The 19,321-nt window shown below is 45.9% G+C and overlaps 1 protein-coding gene across 1 annotated transcript in view; it reads right to left on the reverse strand.

Annotated features, from left to right (window-relative positions):
* znf507 (zinc finger protein 507) overlaps positions 1-18,809 on the reverse strand; it is a 31,809-nt gene extending 13,000 nt beyond the window's left edge. Inside the window, exons 1-6 of the mRNA XM_063189166.1 lie at positions 18,719-18,809; positions 12,072-12,739; positions 9,689-10,538; positions 7,179-8,554; positions 2,163-2,310; positions 1,287-1,398 (exon numbers count right to left, since the gene is read on the reverse strand). Of these exons, the coding sequence (XP_063045236.1) occupies positions 1,287-1,398; positions 2,163-2,310; positions 7,179-8,554; positions 9,689-10,538; positions 12,072-12,737 (3,152 nt within the window). The 5' untranslated portion in view covers positions 12,738-12,739; positions 18,719-18,809. The remainder of the gene's footprint in view (positions 1-1,286; positions 1,399-2,162; positions 2,311-7,178; positions 8,555-9,688; positions 10,539-12,071; positions 12,740-18,718) is intronic.
* Positions 18,810-19,321: the final 512 nt, after the last annotated feature.

A 19,321-nucleotide genomic window follows, 5' to 3' on the forward strand; every position in this document is an offset into this window, starting at 1 on the left:
TCAGAGAGCGTGTGCCAGTCATTTCCATAAACCCAGTCAGTGATGCAACAGAAATGTAAATCTCCTCTCATTGTAAACACTTAGTTTGAACTATTCTCCTCCCAGACACAGCATGTGAGCTTAGTGAAGTCAAGGGACTATATACAGCTTGTGTTACACTAAATAATGCCTCATTCTGAAGGGTAACTGCACCTTTGCACAAAGAGACCAGATTGAACATATACAATTTTAAATGTTTATATAGCGCTTTGTCAAATGGAAAAGAGCTGTACTGTTACTATGGCTATTTCATTTTCTTGCAAAAAACGTCACACCTTTTATTTTTCCATGCCATAAATATCATATGCGAGGTGGTGATGTGTTTCAGCTAGATATTTTCAGTAGAAGGTGATCAAGGATGGATTAACTGCACGGGCCTAACGGGCCCAGGCCCAGGGGCCCAAGAGCCAAGAGGGCCCTGAGGCCCAATCCTCTAAATTTCCATTCTCATGTTGTGTAAAATCACACTTTTATCAACTCTATTTTCAGATATTTTCAGGGGAAAAACACCTGAATGCCCAACAATATAGGGTCTCTAACATCTGGAGGGGGCCCTTTCTTGTTGTCTGGCCCAGGGGCCCATGGAGTCATGATCCGTCCCTGAATGTGATGTGTGCAAAGGTGATGTGTGCAATTTACTGCTACTATGGCTATTTCATTTTCTTGCAAAAGCGTCACATCTTTTCATTCTCCATGCCATAAATATCATGTGTGAGGTCGTGATGTGTTTAACCCATTGGTGCCTGATATTGCGTTGCGCAACATTGGCCCTGGCGCCTGGAGCTGCATTACGCAACATTCAGGCTCATGAGGTTTGAGACAATTTTTTGAAAAATGTATGTTTGTTTGAGATTAATGAACAGATTAATGAAAGATGAGGGTCTTAGTGTTTAAATGCAACTTAGTGCATATTTATGTGCTTCGGAAGCTGAGATATTTAGGTTTTTATAGGCTGAGGTTAGGTTTTCTTAAAAAGGGCTCAGGCATTCAGCACCCTTTTTTGCAAGTGGCTTAGGCGTCAATGGGTTAAGCTTGATATTTTCAGTAGCCACATTTATCAGAAGCATTAGTCCTACTCTTATGTTTCGGAGTAGGGTTGTAACGATTTTCCACAAAAATATTAATGATAATTCTAGTTATAACTTAAAATAAATCATTGAAACTTGAAAGCACTGGTGTGTGTATGTATGTGTGTGTGTGTGTGTGTGTGTGTGTGTGTGTGTGTGTATGTATGTGTGTATGTGTACCTGTAGGGTTTGTCAGAGTTGTGTATCCTGCGGTGGTTCCGGACTCCTACGTAGGTTGCGCTGGTGTAGTCACACACGTCACACTTGTAGACCCTCTGGGCACTCAAGGCATCTGTAAGACAACAATACAGTTCATTTTAAAGGTATAATGCCACTATTTTGGGGCTTAATACGGTTACAATCGTTGGCCGGGGTTTATAAAGGTGGTTAAGAGTCTTATTTTTCATGTTAAGCGTTGTCTTGCTTTAAGACAAGTTGAAAGAGGAAGTATGTAGCTAAGCTAGTGAAAGTCAATGGATCACTGTCGCATATGCGATCCATTGACTCTCAGTAGCTTAGATACTTACTCCCTCCTTATAACAAGACAAAGCTTAACATGAAAAATAAGACACATTACCACATTTATAAACCCAGGGCAACGATTTTAACCTTATGGATTAATTGTTTTATTTGTTTTTACTGCATAAACGAAGAAGCATCATCATTGCTTGTACATTATGTGCAGTGTGTGCACAACATATTTTTGCTAGGAACCTAAGTTTAAAAGAAGGTAATTACTCTGTTTTTGTGTGTCTGTCAAAAACAACACAGCACATGCAGATAAAGGTGAAAGGTCAGAAGTAACTGCTGGAAAATGGATGGCTATGAATTGGGGAGTGACAACGTTTGGGACACACCGATTCCTTAACAGTCCAGCAGCTTCCATCCAGGCCACACGCTCCGCTAACACACGCACGCACGCTAACACACACGCGCGCGCACGCGCACGCACACGCGCACGCGCACACACACACACACACACACACACACACACACACACACACACACACACACACACACAGGCAAAGGCACAGGCGCCTCCCTCTGTATCCTGACCTTCTTCCATGGTCCTGTCCGGGTCCTCTGCCCCGGTTGCTGTGGTAACGGCGTTGGTGTCCGTGAGGAGTGGCGTCAGGGTTACCGTGGCGTCGACCCCGCCCCCCGCAGCCTCCTGGTGCTCGCGCTCGTGACTCTTCAGCTGACTCTGAGGCGGGAAATAGACACGTAGAGTGTTAATACGAGCGGCAAGGCATCAGCTGACCAGAGGAGAGAGACATATACAGTATTAATAAAAGCGGCAAGGCAGGCATCAGCTGACCAGGGGAAATAGACACGTCAGGTATTAATACACACAGCAGGCAGCAGGTATCAGCTGACTCTGAGGCGGGAAATAGACCCATAGAGTAGAGTAGAGTAGAGTGTTAACACGAGCAGCACTTCACACCAGCCAGCAGCAGCAGCAGCAGCAGCAGCAGCAGCAGCAGCAGCAGCAGCATCAGCTGGTCACGGGGGATGTGGGACATAGCTATAAATATACTGAACTGTACATCCGGCACCATCCCAGGAGGTCCACGAGGGGTGTGTGTGTGTGTGTGTGTGTGTGTGTGTGGGGGGGGGGGGGGGGGGGGGGGGGGTGATTGGGGAGGTGATGGGGGAGGAGAGGGTGTCCCTTCTCCACAATTAGAAACCTGACACTGTGGGGTGGAGGAGGAGGAGGAGGTTGGAGGGGCTGTGTCGAGACAAGTGTGTGTGAGACCGAGAGAGAGCGCGAGAGAGAGCGCGAGAGAGAGCGCGCACGCGAGAGAGAGCGCGAGAGAGAGCGCGAGATGGGTGGGATGTTCCAACAACTGTTCTGGGTACACACACACAGTTCATTCTGAGAGGGATGCGGTCCCTGCTCCCTGCTCCCTGGTAACTTCTCTAGCCAGCCTTTCATCCCACGTTGTAATGCATGCAGTATTAATGAATAATAAGAAATAATTTAGCAATCAGAAAAATCAATTAAATATTCATACTTTGCAACTTGTGACAAGCTCAACCGCTGCACTTTACACATCACATAACAGAGAAGCCAAAAAAAAGTTAAAAAGAAGCCCATCAGACAAGTTTGCACGAAAACCGTTTTGGACCGTCCTAAAGTGTACTTTGATGGCATTCGTTTCGTGAAGTAGTAAGTTTCACTCTGTGCCTGTCCGTTGTTACCGCTATATTCAATAACCAAATGATTCTCCTTTTGCTTTTGGGTCATTCCACGCCAAATCAACAAGTGCCCGCGCACTTAGGTCTCAAAAAATTCTGAAAATATTACCAAGTGTACCCATGGTACTTAAGAGAAACACTGTACATTTATTTGAATGTAAGATGTATACTCTCCGTGTTACAGCCAATTTTACTGGGGGAGGGGGGTGCCCATTTTGTTCACACTCTTTTTTTTTTCAAAGTTCACAAGCCCCTAGCTCAATAACTGAACCATGTAGGAAGCTCAAATTTGGCATGCTGGTACATAGATAGGAATAGTTTGTTGCTAAACTGACAGTTTTGGTCTGTATGATCCTGCATTGTCATAGCATTCCCTCAAAGATGATGCAAATTGTACTGGAGTTTTGGCTGTGCTCTGTTTAGGCCTTCAAAAGACATATTTGTGCCCAACATAGCCTCTTGATTTTTTTCCCTTGTAGAGACAAGTAGGAACACTCTCATAAAAAGCTATAAATAGAAAGGAAACCCCATCAGTTTTTGAAAAGAAGACCTCACAAGTCTGACATCATTTTGGGTGTCATTTTCAGAGCTCCAGAACCCCTTGTGGGATTGTCCACAGATTTTTATTTTATTTTTTTCTTCATTCTCCATGAATTCTTCTTTTTAAAAATGCCAATGAGACTTGTCTTATGTGATGTTTTCTTTTGTAATTTCGAACCTGAACATGGGCAACATGCACATTGAGGGCAATATGTTTTCTATGCGTTTCTTCCGCTGCCATCTGCTGGTCAAAAAAAGTAACAACATGACTCCTTGTGCCTGACCTACTGTCTCTTTTGGTGTGCGAACCTGCTCCCACATTGAACGCTCCTGAAATCATTGAAATTGAAAGGGATACCTGCACCCCTGCACAGGGACTCTCGGGTGATCATGTCTGGGCAAAATTTGCATTTGATTATTTAGTCTTTACATGAAATGTTATCGAAACCATGTTGCTCTATATTTGCATTTTGCCCATGTTCAGGGTGGAAATTACAAAAGAAAACATCACATAAGACAAGTCTCATTGGCATTTTTAAAAAGAAGACTTCATGGAGAATGAAGAAAAATATAAAATAAAAATCTGTGGACAATCCCACAAGGTGTTCTGGTGCTCTGAAAATGACACCCAAAATGATTTGTCAGACTTGTGAGGTCTTCTGGTCAAACACTGATGGGGTTTCCTTTCTATTTATAGATTTTTATGGGAGTGTTTCTACTTGTATCTACAAGGGAAAAATATCATGAGGCTATGTTGGGCACAAATATGTCTTCTGAGGGCCTAAACAGAGCACAGTCAAAAACTCCAGTACAATTTGTATCGTCTTTGAGGGAATGCCATGACGGTGCAGGATCATACAGACCAAAACTGACAGTTTAGCAACAAACTATTCCTATCTATGTACCAGCATGCCAAATTTGAGCTTCCTACATGGTTTAGTTATTGAGCTAGGGGCTTGTGAACTTTGACAAAAAAAAGAGTGTGAACAAAATGGGCACCCCCCTCCCCCAGTAAAATTGGCTGTAACACGGAGAGTATACATCTTACATTCAAATAAATTTACAGTGTTTCTCTTAAGTACCATGGGTACACAGTGTTGCCAGATGTGTCTGACCAAATCCCGCCCAAAAGCTTCTCAAAAAACGCCAAAATGCGCTGAATTCCGCCCGAATACAACAAATTACATTGACTTCTATGGGCCCAAAACGGCTGAAATTTTTCTGATTGTTACCCGCAGACACTTATCCCAAGTAGCCCAATTGGGTGGGCAGCCGCCCAACCTGGCAACACTGCGCGTGGCCACAAGTACAGGCCGAGAGTGGGAGTCTTGCATATTGGATAGAACGCCCAGTCGTAGGGCTGCACAATTAATCAAAAAAATAATCAAAATCGTGATAAAATAGTGAAATCGAACTCATGATTTTAATCGTGATTTAATTCGTGGCAATAGTGAACTACTTTTGAGAGCGTCCTTGAAGCCAGAACATACTGACAGGCTGGTGTTTCATGCTATTGTCTTTACATAATTATTACAATTCATTTTATTTTGCTCATTCCGTATGTAATTCATTCTTGGTTATATTTCATCTTGTTATAATTTTCAAAAAAATCTGCAAAAAACAATAATCGTGATTAATAATCGTGATTATGATTTTGACCAAAATAATCGTGATTATGATTTTTTCCATAATCGTGCAGCCCTACCCAGTCGCCCCCTGCTGCAAGGAGGCCAGCCCTTGCCCCTGCCTTCCTCGTTCCCTTATCTTTACAGGCCACATCTGGCCATGACCCAACACCAACTCTCTCTCGGCCTAAGGAGAGGGCGGAAATTGTTTTATTGAGCTAGCTCAACTCCAGTCACACACAGGCCAGGGAGACGCGCAGTCAACAGTGGTGGTGGCAGTTTTGAGTGTTAGAATGTGCATGTGCGAGTTTGCGTGTGTGTGTGACTGTGTGTGTGTGACTGTGTGTGTGTGTGTGTGTGTGTGGCCATGTGGCGTGTGTGCATGTGGTGTGTGTGTGCATGTGGTGTGTGTGTGTGTGTGTGTGCGTGTGTGCATGTGGTGCGTGTGTGCATGTGGTGTGTGTGTGTGTGCGCATGTGGTGCGTGTGTGTGTGTGTGTGTACAGGCTTGAGGGCATTAGCTCATAACTAAGGTATTCCAGTCAACGTTTTCCATTCTGCTGCAGAGAGGGGAGTGTTTGTTTGGTCATACTGCACGTGTCGTGTGCAGGGCAGGCTGCTAGAAAGCCATTCATGACCTGCTCTTGGCAGCCAGCGACACGCATTGCGTAAGAAAGGCCACAAGTGCTCAGCAAATAAGAGGGTTTTACTCTTTGTGGTTGCTACAGTCTGGCTCGACTTTGATGTCAGAAGGCCAGAGGTGAAAAAACCCACTTCAGAAAAGAAATCCTTGAAATGTTACACATTAAACAGCCACACCAGCTGCTTGCATTATTAGAAACTCTTTTTAAGTCAAGTAGCTAATAATTACTGGAAATCACCTTATGTTGGGCTGAACCTGTGTAAACTACATTGTAAGAGGAATAAAATTAACTGTAATTTTCAGTCCCACCCCATGGCTTAGCGCCGCTGACTTAACGCTACACTGCCCCAAGTTAGTCTGTCTGCACATTGTGCACCATTTTCAATGCACCCATGTTCAGATGTTTTCTTCTCACCATGTGTTGATTTGTATCCTGTACTAGTCTTTGGAAAGCAGAGGTCAACAAACCATAAGTATTGAGACACTCCTGGTAACTCCTTACTCCTTATTCTTATCTAAGAATATTTTTATCCATTACAAAGAACACAGTATTAAGGGGGTTGTAGGGGAGGGGAGGGGTGAGGAGGCTGTGGATTGAACGTGTGTGAATGTGAGTGAATGAATGTATAGTGCTGTAATGTATTGTCTTGTATTGTTTGAATTGTCCAGATTTAAGGGGACCCTATTGAAAATGAGATGTCACATCTCAAGAGGCACTCCCCGTAAATAAATAAATAAATTCAAAATAAATAAGTTACCTAGGGGTCATCTGGCTCGGTTAATTGACTACAGCGATTAGTGCAAGGCAGGACTTTTGCTTTCTGAAGCTGGAATGTCGGCTTCTGGATAAGCACCTGTTATACAGCGTAATTGTCGGTGTGCCTCTTCAAACATGGTATGACATTGTATTCACCTTATAGTAGAGGGCCTTGCTGTATTGCCTACAGGGGTAGGTGTAGTAACTCTATGTTATTTACCTTATAGTAGAAGGCTTTGCTTCACTGCTTGCAGGGGTAGGTGTAGGTGTAGGTGTAGTAGTAGTATCAGTAGTAACTCTGTTATTTACCTTGTAGTAGAAGGCCTTGCTGCACAGCTTGCAGGGGTAGGTGCGCGCCTTGCAGTGGTGCAGCGTGTGTCTCTCCAGCTCCTTGCTGTCGGCGGCCACGTGTTCGCAGATGGGGCACTGGTAGGGCTGCTTGTGGCGATGCACGCGCAGGTGCTGCTTGATGTAGCCCTTGGTGTCGCTGCTGTAGCGGCACAGCCGGCAGCGGTAGGGCCTGTCGCTGCCCGCCACGTACTCGACCAGCTCCACCAGGCCTGCGTCCGCCAGCAGGGCCGAGTCACCCGCACCAGCACCAGCACCAGCGGCGGCAACTACCACGGCCGAGCCTGGAGCACCACCACCTGCACCAATCCCCACGACACCTGCGGCGGCGGCGGCAGCGGGCACGGCGCTGTCTCCCGGATGGCTCTGGGCGTTGTTCCGGAGCTCCTTGAGGATGTCCTCGTCCGTGGCGTTGTCGGTGTCGGAGCGTTCGCGGAGCCTCTCGATGACCGTGAGCAGGGAGAGGCTGATGCCGGCTCCCTTGGCGCCGACGGGTCCCTCCACCCCCTCCGCCCCCACCCCCGCTGCCAGCACGTCCTCCCGGCCCGGCGGGTCGAGCGTGGAGCCCGGGGCGCCCTGCTGCTGCACCTTCAGGACGAACTCTGCAGCGGCGGTGGAAGAAGAAGAGGCCGAGGTGGCCTTGGGGTGATGGTAGGTGGTCACGGTCACGGGCGTCTCTGCTGCACGCTGCTGCTGCTGCCGGCCTGTGTCTGGCCAATGGGAACGCGGGGCCACAGCTGCCGCTGCCGTTGTCGTCATCATGGCCGTTGACGCTGCCGCTGCGACCTTCACCTGCGGAGCGCGCGTTGGCATGGCAACCAGCACTTCCGCCGCCAGCGAATGCAGCCTCAGAGACTCGGAGTGCGTCCTCCGGCGTGCCGGGGGCACGTTCTCGTCGGCGGGGCGCGTCGCTGAACAGCTGTCCGTCACTTCCTCTTCCTCATCCTCTTCCACAGCTTGCGTCTGCTGTTGCTGTTGTTGTTGTTGGTTTTGTTGTTGTTGTTTACTCGCTGCTCCGCTCCAGTCGATGACCACCTCCTCTGGCGGCTGGTAGAAGGTGTTTAGCTCCACCTCCTCCACCGCCAGCAGGTGGTCCTTGTCCCCGGCCACCTCCGGGCTGAGTAGGAGGGGCTTGCTGGTGACGGGCGCCTCGGCGCAGGGCAGCCTCTCCACGATCACGTTGACGTGGCCCGCGCTGTTGCCGCGACTACTGATGATCTTCTGGGCCGAGCTCAGGAGGCTGTCGTTGGCTCCCCCAGACCCCGATGACCCCAGTGAACTCGAACCCCCGCTGGATGCCTCGTCCTCCTCCAGCTCCACTTCCACCTCCAATGGCTCTGTAACAGTCAAGCAATTCAAAATCAGGGGTATATTTCTCGAAACCATAGTTGCTAACTCCGTTAGCTACTGTATTGTTTGCAATGCAATTTTTCCATTGGAAACTATCCAAGTTTCTGACTGAATAACAACTACGATTTTGAGAAATGCAACCCAGCTTTGCTGTTAATGAATACACAGCAATCAAATCACAGAGCGACTAATCAAGATGTGTTAGAACAGAGGAACAGTAAGCTCACGTGAGCTACTACAGGAAAGGAAAAGCAGGAGTTTATATGAACATTTAACAAACTTTGATGTGAATTTCTTCACATGCTAAAGACATTCGACATTACAGCTACATTTTGTCCCATGCATAGTCAATACAGAAAAAAATATTTATGTGAAAGGCAGAAAAAACACCTTGGTGCTCAGGCACTTGATACAGTATGTGCCTGGATTTCAATTCAAATGTCTCTTAAAGTGAAACTGAGAAAAATCAACAATAGATTTTGTTACATTTTTGTTTTTGGTGATATTAATTTTCATCTTTTTGCAGAATGTTCAACTTGAGGTCTTGAAAACAATATTGGTTTATCTAAAAAGATACATTTCTTCATCTTCCATGCCTGTCATCATGTTTTTTCTATGGGCAAGAAAAACTTTCAGAGCTGAATTCTTTGTTTTCTACTTGAAGAAGGGAACACTTTCAAAAGGCCACAAATTCTTCCTATATAACAAGATTGCAGATTCTAAGCTTTACGACGATACCTTACACATGGCACATTCAGATATTTTGATTAAGTCAACTCAATATCCCCCTGTGCCTACTTGCGGCCTGTTTAAATTAGTCATATATCCCAGCCTATCTAGTGGATAACACCAAACGGTACCTACATCAGTAGCCACCTGCAGATTGCAGATTCTAAGCTTTACAATGATACCTGTATGTATCAATGAACATTTAATGTTTAACTGTACGTGGTATATGTAATATAATAATAATAATAATAATAATAATAATAATATAATATACATGGTCCCTATAATAAACTGAATGAAATTGTGCCGTTTCCTAGTGTCTAGGCATATGTATATACCGTACCCCAACCCATCTAGTACGCACAGTTACCACAAATAACACCGATCTGTACCTGCATCAGTAGCCACCTGAACCTCTGGGAGAGGCTCCTCTGCCACGGGGCTCTTGGAGGCGAAGGCTGTCTCCTGCTCCTGCTCCTCCTCCTGCTCCTGCTCCTGCTCCTGGAGGCTCCTGGACGCAGGCACCATCCCAGCCACCTTCTCCCCTTCTCTCTCCGCTTCCCTGCATAGCGATCCCACCCCCACCCCCACCGGCCCAGTACACAGTTCGATCTGCAGTCCAGATGCCGAGCGCAGGGCCTGAGGGCCAGAGGAGGAGGGCTTCTCCCCGCCTACGGCAGCCAGGAGCACGATGGCTTCCTCCCCGCCCTCCTGCCTGAGCCGAGGGAAAGTGGCGGCAGTGTAGCCAGGTGCGGGGATGGCGACCGCAGGGACGGCGGCCATGGCAGCCGCGTCTTGACGGCCCGTTTGCTGCTGCTGCTGCGGCTGCGGCTGTTCCGCCTCGTCTTCGAATATGGGATACGAGCAGTCCACCAGGCTGGCGTGCTTCCAGGCGTGCGTCTTGAGCATGCGCTGCTGTACGCACGTGTAGCTGCATATGAGGCATCGGTACGTGCCACACTCGTAGCTGTACCACTTCCTCTGGCCCCCCCCGGCCCCGGCTCCAGCCCCGGCTCCCCCCCTGCCCTGGTAGGACCTAGGGTCGTCCGCTGCCGCCGCCGTGCCGCCCCTTCTGGAAGGATCCGTATGGGCCGTTGATAGGGAGGTGATGGTGGTGGTGGTGGTGGCGGTGGCTCCGGCTAGCCTCCCTGCAGGGTGTGTGTTTGAGGGGGCCGCCGCTGCTGATCTCGTGGCCTCTGTCGTCTGCTCCAAGTGCTGTCTCACATGGGCCTCTAGCTGCTCCTGAGAGATAGCAGGGAAGAGAAGAGAAGAGCATGGACTAACAGGTTGATATATATATTGGATATAGATATATCAAGATGCCTGAAGAAGATCTCTGATCGAAACGTTGCTCCTAATAAATTAAGTCTTTTATAAGCAGTGTGCAGATCCTTTCCCGCTCCTACATGTGACAGTTTTTTTATTTGGCACCTGCTGATGCTTTTTTGCTGGATGTGCACACTTTCCACTACACTCTGATATAGATATTGTACATTTTTGACCTCCGGAAACAAACCACAATATTACACAGATGGGACCAAGTCACGCATTTGCAAAAAAAAATGGAATACTTGAATATTAAGAATTGGTATGCAAGTGTGACTGTCATTGCAAATTGTAAAACTGTCAAGTCAAGTCTCAAGTCAATAGTGAACAAGTCGAGTCAAGTCACAAGTCATTCCTAATGTTGGAAAGTCATTGGCATTTGTGACTCAAGTCTGACTCCAAGTCACAAGTCCACATCTCTGATATCACACATTTTGATTTCCATGCAATAATAAACTTCACCTAAACAGTATAAAAAACATACAAACTATGCAAGGCTTGAATGTACTATATAAGCACAGTCCCAGATTTTGAAACCAAGGTGAAACGCAATAAACTAATGCTGCCATATTTAGTTGTGTTGAAGTAATTGTGGAGTAGTACGGTAATGGAGTACGGTAATGCCCCGTGTACATCAAGCGCTACCAACGCGACTCAGGTAGCTGGGGTGGTTGAAGAAGTTTCGCCATGAATTCGTTTTATTCGCTCTGGACGCTGCACTGACATGTTTGATTCAGCCAATCACATAACGGCTCTGTCTTGACAGCCTGGGACATTCCTCGATATGAACGTTTCAATTGGTTTTCGCTGAACCGCGTCATAGCGAATTCGCTTAAGATTAGCTTGAGTTTAATCGTCAAAATTTGCCCTGGTTGCTCGAGAAGCTTCGCTCCTGGCGAATTCGCTCTGGTAGCTTTATTCGCCTTCCCTCCATAGAGAAACAATAACTTCCACCGCGCAGGTCGCTTAGTTCGCCTTCGATGTACACAGGGCATAATGGAGTAGTAAGACTAGGCCCATCTCTCTCTACCCTCAAGTAAAGATTCTATTTCGTGACTATCCATTACATTCATTCTTGAGCTTCCTCAGTCCCGGACCAGACTCTATGGAATGATGTGTGTGTGTGTGTGTGTGTGTGTGTGTGTGTGTGTGTGTGTGTGTGTGTGTGTGTGTGTGTGTGTGTGTGTGTGTGTGTGTGTGTGTGTGTGTGTGTGTGTGTGTGTGTGTGTGTGTGTGTTGAACTGCGTCCTCTACTTAAACCTGTGCTAATATACTTTAAAGAAATCCTAGCATCTGCACTTGTTGTTCTGTGCTTACTTCCTGTGCACTGTTGTATCTGCTAGTGGTACTGCCTATGATGATTATGTCTGTTGCCTATGACGATTGTAAGTCACTTTGGTTAAAAAGCGTCTGCCAAATGCAATGCAATGCAATGTAATGATGCGTTACCTGGCAGCGGGAGGTGAATCGGCACTCGGAGCACATGAGCAGGAGCTCGCTGTGCTGCTCGTTGTGTTGGTGCAGGTGCTCTCTGAGCGCGCTCAGCGTGGGGGACAGGAAACGGCAGAGGCTGCACTGGTAGCACGTCACAGTCCTCCCTACCTCTGCTGCCGATGACGACAATGGCGACGACACATCGTTGGGAACAAACTCGGCCGCCAACCCATCTGCTCCCTGACCCCCTTCTGACTTTCTCTCCTCAGCCTCAGCACCGGCACCGGCACCAGAACCAGCGTCGCCCTCCTTGTCCCTCTCGGTGCGCCCCCTCTTGCAAGGGGTCGGGGAGAGGGCCTCAGGAGGAGGGCTGGCCTCCCTGCGCTGGTTGGAGGGGTTGGCGATGGGGCTGTTGCGGTGGTTCCTGGGGGGTGAGACGGCACCGGCGCCTCCGTCGCCGCAGCGGGCCAGGGGCGACCTCTTGCGGCCCGCCACCGTGCAGCGTCGCGGCCGCTTCTCCACGATCTTGCTGAGCTTCTCGATGACCTGGATGAGCTGCTGCCTCGGCTGCTCCCGCTCGTTTCCCTGGAGACGCGCGGTCACCGACGACGACGAAGGCGACGATGTTACAGCCGCCATCCTGTCGGGCATGAGGACGGCCACTCCGCTGCTGTCCTCCATACCTACACAGCAGACAGAAAAAAATGCAAATAAAATCATTTGAATTATTACCATTTCTTTACAAAAAGAAGACAATCCGCACACTTCCGCTCACTTCACTTGTGCAAAGAAGCTTTACTTGACTTGCAAGCTTTCGGTCCTTAGACCTTCATCTTTCTACTGAATCCTGCACCTTCTAAACAGATGAGCGGTGGCCTATCACAACTTAAATTATTACCATTTCAAATGAACATCTTCTTTGACAGGCAGCCTACTAAGCTTATGTAACGGAGGCCAACTAGCAGAGTGTGGCCTGGAACGTTAGTAAACCTCCGTCCCGAAGCCTCAATACAGTGCGGTAGCGTTGGGACTATCGGACCGGCCCTTTAGCTCAGCGCACTCGTATTGTGACTCCCATTGCCGAACCGATGTAGTTGACGAGGTGGCAGGTCCGCGTCCCAAGGGGGACGTACTGTGCAGGAACACCTCCGTCACACTTATTACTTGAAAGCACATGTTGCAGCAGCAGATGACACACGACAAAAAGACTGAACTGGAGTAACACCATCCTGATAACACTGCTGGTGCGGCTTATTTAATATGGAATAGCCAACACATTATGTCATTTCTAATAATACCACGCTCCCTCTCCAAGATGTCAGCTGTTCCTATCTCACGTGGTTACTAGTGGGGTCGTAATAGGCTCAGTCATTTCAAATTGATGTTAAAGTTTGGTTTCCACTTCCAAGTTGAAGTTTAGGGTCTATAGAACAATTCGAGTTCGAGTGTCAAACACACAGATAACAAAATGGCCTGCGGGGGGCGCTCTAAAAGATATAAACTGCTATAACTTTTTATTAGTTTAACCAAATTTAACATATGAGGTATGTATGGATTCAGCATGAAGAGAAGAAATTGATGGGCTAAATAGTTGGTTACCAGATTAAAGACACAATATGTAATAAACACACTTTTAGCCAATGGACAGCTAAATCCGGGCTTTTTTAAGATAAAGGGTGGAAATGCCCTCCAAGTTGCTATGAAACATAATTTATTGTTACAAATTATTGTAAATAAACCCTGGGTTATCACATAACTTGATTTGTTCAGAATATCCCTGAAGCACACAGATACTTAAGATACATATACACAAATATAGCTGCATAAAGCCTATGTGATATTTAGGACCCAACTTGCAACTTTGAGTTTATGAATTTAGGATCATGAGTACCAGCTTTTTTTCAATCAAACCATCATTTTATTCACAACTTAAACAATTTATATCTGGAAGAAAGTAAATCAATAATAATAATAATAGTAATGATGATGATGATGATGATGATGATGATAAATACTATGGGGAACATCATTTTTTCTTGCATTCAAAAAGTAAACAGAAGACCATTGGGCTAACATTTAATATTCCAATACTCCACTCTACAATAACTATGACAGAGAACAGATGCAAAAACAGTCAGTGGTCAGTCTTAGAAGTTGTATGTGCACTTGCACAGACGTGTGCACTTTAACTCTGCCTTCATGCACTTGCACTGAGATCTGGCAGGTCTATTTGTACAAGTACTAGTACAGCTGCACTTCACCTCTAGTTGGAAAACATCTTTGGCAACGGTATCTTTGGTAGTGTAGTCCAAATCTGGGAACTGTTCATTTGTTACCAGATTGGCAGGCATTTCTGGCAAATGCAGATAATAAGAACAGTTTTCATTCCTGTCAACTACGCTGGTAACAAATGGACAGTTCCCAGAGCAGATGATTGTGTCTACCATGTATTAAATAGTCCTATAGTATTATTTAGTATGCTTGCCAAAGGCCTCTGCTTGCCCCCAGCAAGCATGCTAATTGTTAACAGTTTATTTAGTATGCTTGCGGGAAAGCATATAAATTGTTCATCAACAGTTTATTATTATTATACATTTTTCCATTCACCTCGGCATATGGGAATCGCCATTCATTAGTACGGCGGCTTTGAATCGTTGCAGCGTTCGAGATAGAGACACGGTTCGAGTGCCAAAACGAAAGGCTCGAAAAGGTCTCAGGGTGGAGTATTTTTCGCTGGCCTACCCCCTTTCATTCGTTCACCAGACTTGTTTTTCCTCAGTTTTCTCTCTGTTTTCCCCCTCATTGAAATTAATGGTAGAATGGTCAAGATGATAATGTCACAAACTGTGGCAGTTAGAGTGAGAGGTGACCTGTCCTGGGGTTTTTGTATCAACTAGGTAAAGGCATTGTCAGAGAGGTATTGGCTCTGAATACAAACTGTGTGAATATCATAAGCCAACTCTTAAAATGTTACAAAGAGAGCAGTTTTAAAATCCCTATGATGTGACCCCATTCACTTACAAAAAAATGTGTGAACAGCTCAGAGCATAGGCCTGAATATGTCCATTTTTTGACTGAACCATTTGGCCAAGAAAAGTGATCTCAGCTTTGACATGAAGAGCAGGTTTGTGCCATTTCTGTGTCAATATCATCTGACAACTTGCAAAACTTTTGGAGATATGACAGCGTAAAAATAAGACTGCACATATTACTCAGCTATTGACTGCCAAACTGTCACCTTTAGAATCTTCAGTCATACACACACACACACACACACACACATGCAGCCTTGTAGAACTTTAGACCTCTGCTGTCAGTAAGTGGCAGTGGCCTACTGGGTAGGGTGTTGGTCTGTTAGAGGGTTGCAGGCAGGGTTCACGTTAGCCGGCTGTGGCCGGACATTGGCCGTTTGCATGCATGAATGACCGGCAAAATAAAATGTGGCCGGACAAAATGTCCGACAAAAATGACTGCAATCAGTCAGTAAATAATATTAGCTCATTTTAAATAGGCCTACTTAACGTTACAAAAGACCAGTAGGCCTAATATGAAACTGAACAAAACTGAAAATATTTGTGAATAGCCTATGTAAATGAACTTGTCATAAGCAGCACGCAATATTGCTTGCGCTCTCGTCCCCACCGTCGTTGTCCCCAATCACGTTATGCTTATAATCACTTGACTCACGCTGGCTGCTGTGCTGTCGAGGAACGATTCTGTTTTGTTGTGGGCTATTTTTTACCAATATATCAGTGAACACAACAAAGGGCATTGCATTTGCAAAACCGTTTCATGCCCTTTGAGAAGTCAAGCCTAACAGTTTGGGACTCAATGGCATGCGCAGCATTGCATCACTTTCACTTTTACCTCTGCTGAAAAATGGTGGTGGATCTCCAAGTAGGCTACAGAGGGTCAAGTTAAACATTCCAGAGAACGATGAACTCGCCAGAAGTCCCAGTGAAAGTGCATGCAGGGCTTTATAACTGTTTTCATCACCGGCCAAAACGTGTAGCCCATATGAGCATCGTACGGAACGTGTCAATTCCATTACTTTCGAAAGCGCAGGAACACAACGCAATAGGCAGTTCAAATTTCAGTAGCCGTCGATACCCTTACTGCACTATTACAGGCATCACCTCGTTACCCAATTTGAGTAGGGAAATCCTCTTCGGGTTTGCTGATCAAACACACTGTTTGAGTTGATATTTTAGGGATCTGCACACAGCACGTTGGCTGGCTGTTTTTTTTCTCTCTTTCAGTTCGAGCTCTCGAGTGTGTGAAAGAAAGCGCGCGTTTACTCCCCGGCCCGTGCGCACAAGCAGGGCTCTAAATTAACACCAGCCAACTGGCCAAATGTTAGTGAAATTTAAGTTTTGCTGGCAGAAAAGACCAATTTACTACACTTTGACCCATTAGGGAGTGTGTGTTTGGCTATATGAGAGGGAAGGTCCGTTAGATATTTCAAATGTCCGGTATTCTGCAATACAGCCGGCCACGTGTCCGGCTAGTAATAATTCTAGCGTGAACACTGGTTGCAGGTTTGAATCCCACCCTTACCTCTCCCTACCCACCCATTGCTGAAAGGCACCTGAAGAATCTCCATACATGCATGCACACGCACGCACACACACACACACACGCACATATCTCTCTCTCTCTCGCACAGACACACACACACACACACACACACACACACACACACACACACACACACACACACACACACACACACACACACACACACACTCACACACACACACACACACACACACACACACACACACACCTCTATCTCTTTCCCTCGTGTTTCTGTGTGTGTATACAACAGCTCTGTGTGTGTGCATAATCCGCAAGCATACCAATAGCATTGTCTCTCCGGAAATGCAGTCTTATTATCATTATTATTATTATTATTATTATTATTATTATTGTTATTATTGATTTATTTTCTTCCAGATATAACGTTTTTTTGTGATTTTATGTGTGAATAGAATGTGGCTTCATCGAAAAAAGTTGATACTCGTGATCCTAAATTCATAAACTCAAAGTTGCAAGTTGGGTCCTAAATATCACATAGGCTTTATGCAGCCATATTTGCGTATAGGTATCCTAGGTATCTTTGTGCTTCAGGGATATTCTGAACAAATCCAGTTGAATGATATACCAGGCTTAATTTACAATAACTTGTAACAATAAATGATGTTTCATCGCAACTTGGAGGGCATTTCCACCCTTTATCTTAAAAAAACCCTGCATTTTGCTGTCCATGGGCTAAAAGTGTGTTTATGACATAGTGTGTCTTTAATCTGCTAACCAAATACTTAGCTCACCAGCTCCTCCTCTTAATGCCGAATCCATGCATACCTCATATGTTAAATTTGGTTAAACTAATAAAAAGTTATAGCAGTTTATATATTTTAGAGCGCCCCCCGCAGGCCATTTTGTTATCTGTGTGTTTGACACTCGAACCCAAATTGTTCTATAGACCCTAAACTTCAACTTGGGAGTGAAAACCAAACTTTAACACAAATTTGAAATGACTGACAAAAAATGCACATGCCTACGACCCCACTATAATGGTTGCAGATCTTTGGCAGCAACTGCAAAAGCCTCCTCCTGGATTGCTTCAAGTCAAAAAGCCAGGTATTCTAATCTACACCCATGGCCCCTTTATTTGCTTAGCTTGCCCTTCAAACCAGCACAGATTCAGTCCTCCACAAGGAGAGCTCTGTGAAGCACGTAGGTTATCCTTTGTGGCTATGTAGGTTATCGCAACGGGCTACTGCCTGTGGTTTCTTGTCTGTGGTCGTGTTATCAGGAATGTTGAGTGAGTCACATTCAGTGAAAATGTGGTTTTGCACTTTCCATAATCACCCAACCACAACTCTGTGTTCCTTCTTTTTCACTATCCTAGTTCTGCTTTCTAAGTATTCATTCCGTCCCAGCTGCAGGCTATGACTGACCTGAATGAAACTGACACCAAGCCACTGGCATAGATCACTAATTGTGATGGAGCCTCTCCGGACAAGTTGATGTCCAGTAGAGGGGCATAAATCATCTGGCCTGGTCTGCCACCACCACCAAATTCCAATCAACGGTGATTTAGAGACAGACAGGTATGCACATTTCCTAAGCAAATAGGCCTGAGTGTCTGCAGGTAGGCTACGTGCCAGGAGGCAGCAAAATCGCTCGAGTTTGCGCCCGAGTGCAAAGCAGAACATCGGGGCGTGAGCATGTTCTGTACCGTGGGTGGCAAAGGGCGGGACGGCCTAAAAATACACACATCTATACACTGAGGGATGTGCATGTATACGGGCACAGGCTAACCAGCTAGCAGGCTAGTTTACTGTCTGAAGACCAGATGATGAGGACTGGACATGTGTGGTCTGGTCTAAGGAAGCACCATGAGAACAGAGCCGAATGAAATGTTTCAAGTTAGGTAAGACAGCCGACGACATGGTGTCGGTGACCGTGGAGGCGTAATGTGAGAAAAGGGGCAGGACATGTCCATGACAACTGTACAGCATGGCAGACAGAGAGGCTAGAGCACGAGTGAAGAGTCCAACTACAACATGCACCCTGAAGGACAGCAGTAAAGCCACCACAAAGTTTAATAAATTACCACGGGTCATGCGACTGCTTGCCGTCGACAGGGTACTTACTGATGCGGATATTCTCAGCGATCTTTGGCCCCGGCAATTAAAGTTTCCATGTATTCTTGGAGAGTAGGCAGAGAGAGCTTCTTTCTTTCTCTCTCACACACACACTGCTCAAAATGGCGAGGATGGGATGGTGATCACGTGACTCTCGCTCCACATGGTCAGGTGATCAAAATAGCTGGCAGCGTGTTTACAGAGCATGCAAGCCCATAACCAAGAGTGTAATGATCTATGAATCTATTAATGTTACGACAATATATCTACAAATAAAATAAATAACTCCAGAGCTATACAACTAAATATACTCTGTACTATTACATATTAATTCCATGTATCACAACATTGAGAAAATCATTAGGCTAAGCTATTTAAGCAAAACATTAAAGGTGCACTGTGTAGGAAGGTGGCAGAATAGGCTACCGGTAGGCCTGTAGTTCTAGGCCTAATTGCAACTATGCTATTGAAACTGTGCTATTGCCAAATGTAAACTTTTCATAAATATTTAGCCTAGGCTACTACGTAATAAAAAAATGTATTTTCTAGATGCAATGTCCTGCATTTTAATAAATTTTAGGGAAAGGAATGACAAATTGTAACTGACTCCTT

Source organism: Engraulis encrasicolus, chromosome 22 (assembly GCF_034702125.1).
Source record: "Engraulis encrasicolus isolate BLACKSEA-1 chromosome 22, IST_EnEncr_1.0, whole genome shotgun sequence".
Taxonomy (NCBI): Eukaryota; Metazoa; Chordata; class Actinopteri; order Clupeiformes; family Engraulidae; genus Engraulis; species Engraulis encrasicolus.